Source organism: Myiozetetes cayanensis, unplaced genomic scaffold (assembly GCF_022539395.1).
Source record: "Myiozetetes cayanensis isolate MyiCay16 unplaced genomic scaffold, myiCay2020 scf18, whole genome shotgun sequence".
NCBI lineage: Eukaryota > Metazoa > Chordata > Aves > Passeriformes > Tyrannidae > Myiozetetes > Myiozetetes cayanensis.
Window position 1 is genome coordinate 12,677,557 of NW_026087389.1, and position 9,836 is coordinate 12,687,392.

Genomic DNA, 9,836 nt, shown 5'->3' on the forward strand with positions numbered 1-9,836 from the left:
TCCCTCCCTGTGTTCGCAGCGTTCCATCAGTTTCCGCAGTGACAGTCGCCCGGATCTGTTCAGTCCACGGCCGTGGGCTCGGAATGTGCCCCCTGCAAACACGAAACGGAGGGACAGCAAACTGTGGAGTGAGACCTTCGATGTCTGTGTCAATCACATGCTCACATCGAAGGAAATCAAGCGTCAAGAGGTCTGTATTGCTTTGTAACCATAAGTTGCGCGTTCCAAAGTTGCCTTTAAATTGTGGAGCTGGGAATTCTAGTAGGCATTGGGATGGCACTTGAAGCTTTCCTGCCATTAAATGGAATGTCACCACTCCACTAGAAGCAGAATTCCATCCCTAGTCTTTAGGCTTCAAGCTATATTAGATAAATATATTTGTCATAAAAATCAGCTCATCATATTTCCTTCATAAATGCGAAGTGACTGAGCTCTGTTGTCCTGTGGTGGGCTGCTGTGTGTATTTGTTCTGTGGGACACCTTCTGTAGTCATGGTTGAGATTTTGGTGTTTGGTGGTGTTATCCTAGCAATGCTAGATGAGCAGGCTGTGCTAGGAGCAGGGATTCATCAAGTGATGCACACAGAGAGAAATGTACCATTATTTCCCTTGTTGGAAAAGTAGCTTCCCTTTGAGAAGTTACCAGTGCTAGAAAGATGACATACTGATCAAAAGATGTTTTCCAGTACAAAAAGAGCATGTCAGTGGTTTTAATGTGTTGTACATGACAAAGTCTAAATAGTTCATATTGCAATCAATGCAGGGCTTCCTACAGAAGCAAGGGTTTTTTATTTTCAAAAGCAATTTGAGCATTATCAACAAAGCTCATAACAATCTCTGGGAATACTTCAGGCACTGAGTCATAAATCAAACAATAGTAGTGCCAAGCATTTCTTGTGCAAATTTTAACAATGTACAAGAATTCATAGGAAATAGCTTCTGTAATTGAGAACTTCAAAGGCAGCTTATTGAAAAATAAATTGTAGAAACTGTTTACACAGTGTAACAGTCATTGCTGTCTTGGGGCAGAAGCCAGGACCCTTGATACAGCCCAAATAAGTCAGCTGTATTCCAGGAATCAGCTACGTGGTATTTAGACACAGTATTAGGCTGGTCAAAATATAACATCAGTTCAGTAATTGGAGTATAGATTAAATAAAGATATTTTAGAATATTTGTGTTTGTTTTACAGGCAATCTTTGAACTTTCCAAAGGAGAAGAAGACTTGATAGAAGATCTGAAGTTGGCAAAAAAGGTATGTTAAAAAAAAACCCAAACAACCCAAACCCACAAAACATAACAGTATTGATTGGTACATAACACTTTAAAAATAATGCTCATTTTTTATAGTTGCTAAGAAAGTAAGGGAGGGAAGAAATCCAAAGCATATTTCTATCTGCCTGTTCTTTCTGAAACATTTAAATGTGCTGCTTTCCCCACCCTCCTCAAAATTAAATTGATCATTTAATATATGGTTATGAAACTTTAAAATATTCTCAGCCAGTTGGTCTGTTTTTACGTACAGGGAGCTTTAAATACTAACTTTTCAACTACCAGTGATATATTAATTACAGAACTCCCCTTTTTCTCTTTTCAGGCTTATCATGACCCAATGCTTAAGCTTTCCATAATGACAGAGCAAGAGTTGAACCAAATTTTTGGAACACTGGACTCCCTAATTCCTCTACATGAAGGTAAAACCCCAATAGTCTTTGTCTGCATAACTACTGCACGTAGATTTGAAGTCACCTGCTTTATTAAGTGAGGTTTCTCTTCTGTTTTTCTAATGATCAGATCTTCTTAGGAGACTTCAAGAAGTCAGGAAACCTGATGGATCAACAGAACACGTTGGCCACATCCTTGTGGGTTGGGTAAGGCAGAGCTCATAATCAATTTGGGGACTTCAGCTTGGAGCTGTAAGACAGTTTTTATCAGACAGTTTCCTTTTCGTGTCTGGCATAACAGGTCAAAAATCTACTCTCAGAATTTTTTTAAAAGGTAGGGCAACTAGTTAGAGATATAATGGAATACCTTCTCTTTTCAGGGATTTTCCATGAAAAGGTTTAGACTAGGACATTGTTTTTAAAGCTTTTGCTTATCAGGAGATGAGCTGTATATACTTTAATCAAAAATGGAGAGGCAAACTAGAGTTTGTCTCATGCAGGTAATTTTAGAATCTGCCCTCATTTGTATTTTGTTTTTCTTGAAAAGTCACATTGTATAAGGGCACTCTACAGTTAGTTTTGAATGTCATTCTGTTCCAGTTGTCAGTTGTTATTTTTTTCTCAGATTTAAGGCACAGTTTTGTCATCTTAGCTTGGTCAAGGTTCTTGAGGGCAATATAGAAGTTTGACTGTAGAATTTTGCATATCTAAAAAAGGCCAGGTTTGAGAGTACTCATTCCTAGGCTTTTAGCTCCATTCACAGTTAACATCAGCCTTCTGTAGTCAAATATTAAGTTGTGCTCAGTCTTAAGTCATTGATATTTTTAAAGCTTTGAAATAGTATTGGAGATCTCTAGGCACTGAGACATGAGCTAGTGCTTCTAAATTACTGCAATTCTGAACAAGGTCTGAGGACCCTTGTAAAACTTACATATGTTGGAAGTGCTCTCATCAATTAATTGTGGATAAATCTCCAGCTAAAAGAGTCTCAGCATGAAATTCTGACATCCTGAATCGCTGGAAACTTTCGGTAGAGCAAACTGTGCTTCGCTTCAGCTGCAGAATAATTTATTCCTTTCCTCAGCTTCCATGCCTGAACTCCTATGACAGCTACTGCAGCAACCAAGTAGCAGCCAAAGCTTTGCTGGATCACAAGAAACAGGATCACAGAGTGCAGGATTTCCTGCAGCGCTGCTTGGAGTCTCCTTTCAGCCGCAAACTGGACCTGTGGAATTTCCTGGACATCCCAAGAAGCCGTTTGGTTAAATACCCATTACTGCTCAGAGAAATTTTGAGACACACCCCAAATGATCATCCAGATCAGCAGCACCTTGAAGAAGCTGTGAGTTCCTGTTGGGTTTGGTTTTTTTAGGAGATTATAGCACTTTTAGCTTGTCAGTGAATTCAGGGATGCTACATAAAATACGAAAATGCAAATACTTAATATGTACACCTGAAACTAATACATGAAGTATCTAGCACCACTCTCCCAGGTAAAACCTATTTCAATAGCAAAGTGATACTAAAAACCAAGGACAGGATGGAACGTGTTTTACTCAGGATCTTATCTGATCCTTGTCCATTTTGTATTTACCTTTCAACATTGTTTTCCAGTCTAATTGAAGTGATGTTTGCTTTCCTACATAATGCCTGCTGATATCTTCTAGAAAAGGTTTTAAATGCTTTCCTCCTACACTTGTATTTTGTATTGTTTCAGAAAATATAACGATGATTTTTGTCAATTTTTCAATAGCCTTACATAGGTTTGTGATGATCTTGGAAGTGATTTGTATCATTGATTGTGTATCTGCCAAGTTAAATTAGGAAACAGAAATGACTGTATGTGGTTGGCTCTTACCACTGTCCTAGGCTTATGAGGTACATTTGTCTTCCTGTCTGGCCATCTGCTTTAAGCACGTTGGGCCAAGTTGATCCTGGATAAATCTCCTGGGATCAGCAGATTCTTGAATTACCCCTTTGGGCCTGTATGTCTTGACCCATCCCCCTGTTCCACCTCCAGTTATTTAATTGAATTTGATCGGTCTGAGCAACCTCTGATCACTGCTGGAGCTGAGTAAAATCACCAGAACTCCACACCCACATACCCAGTTAAGGAACTGTATTTTAAGTTTCGGATAAATTGATCTTAAGGTCCTGAAGGACTGCACAGCATAAGGATGTTCAAGATAAGGAGCATATATTTATAGAAAAGAAATTCATGTTTTTTAAAGTAAAAAGGCAAGAAAATTATTACTTCAATTATAGAAGTGGAGATATATACACATAGTGGAATTGTAAAATACAATTAATTTACTGTGTTTCCAGAGGGTAATTAATAATGAATAAAAGCTGGGAATTTAGTGGTTTGGGCTAGTTGCATGTTTTGCAGGACAGGGGTCTTGGTAGTTCTTCTGTTTCTTGTTCTCTGATGTGATGCAGCAGTTTTCAGAGAATTATTATCTATTTTAAGTTAACATTTTTAATGTAGGTTTTTTGTCCTGTGTCATTTATTGGCACATTTCAGCTGACAAAAATAGATCTCTGATTATATTTCCTACATCTGTTTATCTTAATTGTGCCCATTTTGGTTTGATATAAAGAGATAAATGCCAGATTTTTAAACCATAGTGAGAAGCAATAATAAAGCTAAACTGAAGTGTCTTTGTACACTGCAGTCTGCTTAATTCTGTTGTTATTATTAACACTTTTATAGACTGCTCTGCAAAAAAGTAATGAAAAATATACTGTAAATTACAACATATTTTCTTGTAGCTACCATTCAAATTATTAGGAGGTAACTCTGAGCATTGGACTGTCTAATTAAAGGTCATGTATTTTCATTCTTTCCGTAGATAAATATAATTCAGGGCATAGTGGCTGAAATCAACATAAAGACTGGGGAATCTGAATGCCAGTATTACAAAGAGAGACTTATTTACCTTGAAGAAGGCCAAAGGGATTCGCTGATCGATAATTCACGTGCTCTGTGTTGTCATGGTGAACTGAAGAACAACAGGGGAGTGGTAAGGAATAAAAATTTTATCATAAATAGCTTTTAAAGGTATCTTCATTTTGCATGACAGCTTAAAGAGCTGTGAGCATACACAGAGAAACCTCATGCTCTAATATATATCAAGTTGGTAAATATTAACTGTTATACATAACACTGATCATTTTTGTTGGCAGTTAAATATCTGTATAGTGAGATAATAAGCTTATATGTATCTCTGTCTCTCGTGAGGCCTAACAATATCCTGGATAAATTGTAAATCTGATAAATTTCAATACTTGCAGGATTATGTGTCATATAAAGAGAGGCACAAGTTGTAAAAAAAAATTGGACTATTCATGGATATAAAATGAGGCATCTGTTGTGAAAATAGAGAATGAAGATGGGCATTTTCAATGTCAAAAGACTGCCAAGGCATATTGGGAAATATTTCTGCTATAATTACTATATAGTTACATGAGCTATGGAAGATGGGACAGTGAGCTAAAGGAATCTGAAGCTCTGTCTTATCTTAAACTTGCAAGCAATGTGTTTATTTAGATTAGAAGCAAAGAACTTGTGATTGGGAAGCAAATTTTGGCAATGAAAACCAAATTATTTCAGTGCCTGATATCAGGTGAAATGAACTTAAAATTTCAGCTTGTTTATTATTGGAAGCCACTGAAGATTGCACAGTGTGAGGAGGAACATAATGTAAAGATGGTAACAGGTGACTTGTGCCACCTAGGAGCAAAAGTAATTTTCTGAGCTTCAAAGAGTGAATATTTCCAGTAGTGAAGCTGATTGTGAGCAGCATGTGAACTGTAAGAAGATCACTTATAATTGTTCATTGAAAATATCTGGATGAGTAAGATTGCTTCTTTCTTATTAACAGAGGCAGTAGAGAGAAGTTAAAGCAAGTGTCAGAAAGAAGAATGTGTATAAGCATGCTGCTGCTGCAGAGGCAGCTTTGAAATGTTGTGCACGTTTCAAGGCCTCAGCTTGGAAAGGATTATGACGTTAGAAACTGAGCAGAGGACAGGAAAAGTAATTCTAGAAGCTTTATGTACTTGTAGGCTGTTGTGCCATGTAGTGGGAAGAATGGAATATTTATTTTAACTGTTGAAAACTCCAGGTTATAACATGCTCGAGTTTAAATAAATCTGGTTTATTACTGTCTACCAGAAACTGCATGTGTTCCTCTTTGAAGAAGTGCTGGTGATTACTCGAGCTATCACCCACAACGAGCAGCTCTGCTACCAGCTGTACCGGCAGCCGATTCCCGTCAGGGAGCTTGTGCTGGAAGATTTGCAGGATGGAGAGGTTCGGTTGGGTGGATCCATCCGTGGTGCATTCAGCAACAATGAGAGAAGTAAGACCACACCTTTTACTATTGGCTTATGTAGGATCATTATAACCTTAAGATACCTGCCAATGAGACGTCAGAATGTTTTCTCTAAAATTCACGTTATCCAGAGTCTTGATCTTTGTTTCAAACTGGTTTATTGTGCTGTAACTTGTTTCCTTTAGGTTCTTTCTCAGAGCTCACTGTACTGATCATTTCTCCACATACTTGCTTCTGTACTGAATTGAGAAGGGGGAAATATGTAGGCTGTAGTGGCAAAACTGCAGAATTATAAACAAGTGTATTTGGAAATCTCGAGCTTTAGCTGTCATGCCTTTCCCTGTATTATGGAGACATTGATTGCTATTCCATAACTCAGCTGGCAGATACTGTAGCACTCAGTGTCAAGACTGCAGCTATTCATGTTAATGTCCTTCTAATTAAGGTCATTATAAAGATGCTTATTTTATTACAAGAGTCCTCTTGAATAAATTCACTTGATATCATGAATCTCACTTACCCGATCAAAACTTTGAGAAATGTTTGTGCATATCCACTATATTAGTGAAGAGAATGAAAGAGATGAGGCAGTCTCTGGCTGGTAGAAGACACAGTGTTCAGTGAAGGTTCTGGAAATCTGCTTTGCAGAGAAGTAGAAAGAGAGGCTTGGAAGTGTGGGAAAAGCCTTGATCCTGCTGATTCAAATAAAGCTTTATGGATAGCTCGTGCACGGCAGAACCAAAATCATTTAATCCAGCAGTATGAAATTATTAGAAGAGTTTGTGGTGTCCTGTGATCTTGACCCACAAAACAAGGAGATACCCAGCCTCTTCTCTTTGGTCTGACGTGGTATTGGCAGGAAAACACATTAAGGCAAACATTTTGCAGATTCCGTTACTTAAATATATACTCTTTGATTATAAAATCCATTCAAGCCAAAGCATTCAAGGTTTTGATATGTATTGTTTCTTTCAGTCAAAAACTTCTTCAGGGTCAGCTTCAAAAGCGGCTCTCAAAGCCAGGCTCACTCTCTCCAAGCCAATGACTCCTTCAACAAGCAGCAGTGGCTGAACTGTATCCGCCAGGCCAAGGACAAGGCAGCGTGTGCGGGCAGGGCTGGCGGCCTGACCTCGGAAGCGCATTTTGCGCTGTCAGCAAACGGACGCAGAGTTCCCCAGGGAGAAGCCAGCCTGGAGCAGATGGACCAATCCGACTGCGAGTCGGACTGTAGCATGGACACCAGCGAGGTCAGCGGCGACTGCGAGCGCATGGAGCAGACGAACTCTTGTGAACATGACAAGCAAATAGAAACCAATGTTTGACAAAAACTTAACAGCTCGTGGAAGAAAGTCTGTCTCTCACCTGTACAGTATTTGCATTCCATGTATGGAACCATTTGGAGAAGCACTTTTAGAATATTTTTTGTGATGATGTCGATGCAGTCCTTCTTGTATTCGTACCTGTGAGTGTAGTACTGTGACTGCCCATCTGTATAAGCTGGAATCTCTTGCAACTCATGTCCTGTGATTATAGTCCATAAACACCTAAAGTGGATGAAAGAGGTACTTGACCAGTTATTCTCAGTGTCCTGCTGTAAACAGAATCTCTAAACTACTGTTTATATATGCATTACATAAATAACCTTTCCTGATTTTAAGTACTTTATTTGCCCCTTTGTGGGGCAGCTAAAGGTGTGGACAAAACATGGAGTTTCAGGATGGGGTGTCAAGATAACAAGTTTTCTTAAAGGCATGGAAGGAAAAAATAGTTTCTTGGAAAAAAAGAAAACTATCTTGCAATAACCTGTCTGAACTCTTGTGATAGTAAATCAACAAGAATTGTAAACAGCAGGCCATGGAACCAGGGACTCTTTGGGGATTAATTTTTCAAAATGAAGTGCTGTCCTAAAAGCCAGCAACCCAGTTTACTAAAATGTGGATATTTCAGGTGGTCAGCATAGTGATATGGTTTATTCGTCAAAGCATGTAATGCTAAAAATAATCAAGTGAAAAAAACCCAACCAAACCTCTGCAGCCAGCACTGAATGAAATGAAACGCTGAGAATACTGGGTATTTGTAAATAAGCTGATAGTTTGCTTTCAGTGCCATATATATATTATCCCAAACAGGATAATGGAAAAGAGCTTCTGCTTGTGAATAGGCCCTCTTCAGCATTTTGCACTCCACTGACCTCCACTGTTGGTTTTAAACACCACTGAACTAATGTTAAAACATTTAATTTTCTGTAAATGTCTGTTTACAATGACATGTAGTTGGTTTTTAAAACTAAGTGATGATTTTATATAAATGGTGCTCTACAAATACCCCATGGGATTATGTAGAGAAAGTTTAAACAAAAAGGGAATTGTTTTTCCTTTAGGATGTATTACATCCTTTTTATTTTCCTCAAGTTTTGTTTTAAAAGTTTTTGTTGCTATTAATCTCATGCTGTAATTGGAAATATTACTGTGTTTTCTGGTGGCTGATTTAATCTACTCATTATAATGAGAAGCAGATGAGCCACTTAAATGCAGTCTAAAACAGTTAAACATCCTGTTACTTTCAGGAATCTCTGGGTGATATTTTATTTCTTACTATATGAAATAATGCCAGTGCTGTGTGGCAAGCTATGAAAGTGGTATATTAATAAATTTAAATGATTCTTGATATCACACAAGATAACCTGTGCAAAGTACTCGTCACAACAAAAGTAGAAAAACTTAAGTTATTGCCAAAAATATTTTTCTTGTGTTCTACAAGTTTACAGAAAATGTTCTATGTCGAGTATCTTACATATATATATGCTGATATGCATTACAGAAATCAGTGTGACAAGATGATAAACAATATAAAACAAGGTGGTTTTATTTTTTAAGAAAATGGCATTTTTACCCTATAGAACGTATTTCTGTATTTATAGTTTTTCAAAAAAATCAATTTTCTTTTCTGTTTCAGGCTTTGTAATTTATTTCAACTGCTTCATTTTTAGAGCTGAATGAGTATGCCAGTGAAGATGGGAGAAAGCAAAAATCTACAAAAGAAAAGGAATAGCAAAGCTGTTCAGCAAAATGTTGGAAAAGAGATAAAAGCATGTAAAGTGTTCAGATAGAGAAGAATGTGTGTATTGCCTTTTTTTTTTTTTTTTTTTAAAAATAATGGCCTTAAACTTTTCTGGAAGCATTTCAAATAAATTACATTAAACCATTTTGATTTTTATTTGTTTTGGTTGGTTGTGCAAGAAGACTGCAGAAAGATTTAAGTGATTTAAGTACAGTGAGGCTCAGTGTAAGTGACCAAGGCTTAACTTTTGGTTCCTTTGGAAGTGTTCATATTTGGATCTAATTTGCTAGATACAAAGTATTAAAAAAAAGGAGTCACTGTACTCAGTTCACCACGTTCCCCAAAGTTCTGTGTTAAATAATTAATTTAGTAAGTAGGTGGAACAAAGAACTAACATCCTGTCATCAGTTTCTCTCTTGTATTTCCTTGGGGATCACATCTCTACTAATATATTATTCCAAAATACTGAGTTGATTAATTCTGGGGTATGTAAAAAGCCACCAACCAGCCAGTGAATCTCAGAAGATTAATTTACATTTGTTTACTATCATTTAGCCGCCCACTTAACCTCATGTTCAGCATTTTGGAGTGCAAGTGATTTGTTCTGCTTTGTAGTTTACATGCATTTAGCTACTGATTGATCTAAGCTTAGTAATGTTGGGTTTTTCTCTTCAAATCATCAGAAGGATTAAGCTTTCCAGTTCAAGAACACTAATATAATTCTGGATTTGCTTAGCTTGTTTCAGTTCTAGCACTTTTAAAATGTCGCTGCTTTTGAA

At 37.3% G+C, this 9,836-nt stretch overlaps 1 protein-coding gene across 8 annotated transcripts in view; it reads left to right on the forward strand.

Annotated features, from left to right (window-relative positions):
* Positions 1-9,201, forward strand: part of ARHGEF3 (Rho guanine nucleotide exchange factor 3) — a 102,773-nt gene extending 93,572 nt beyond the window's left edge. For 7 of the 8 annotated variants that reach the window (XM_050312954.1, XM_050312951.1, XM_050312952.1 and 4 more), the window contains 8 exons: positions 20-190; positions 1,192-1,254; positions 1,597-1,693; positions 1,794-1,870; positions 2,748-3,005; positions 4,516-4,686; positions 5,838-6,024; positions 6,973-9,201. In XM_050312954.1, the coding sequence (XP_050168911.1) occupies positions 20-190; positions 1,192-1,254; positions 1,597-1,693; positions 1,794-1,870; positions 2,748-3,005; positions 4,516-4,686; positions 5,838-6,024; positions 6,973-7,319 (1,371 nt within the window). In that variant the 3' untranslated portion in view covers positions 7,320-9,201. The remainder of the gene's footprint in view (positions 1-19; positions 191-1,191; positions 1,255-1,596; positions 1,694-1,793; positions 1,871-2,747; positions 3,006-4,515; positions 4,687-5,837; positions 6,025-6,972) is intronic. The other variant, XR_007628689.1, reaches the window with a different exon arrangement.
* Positions 9,202-9,836: the final 635 nt, after the last annotated feature.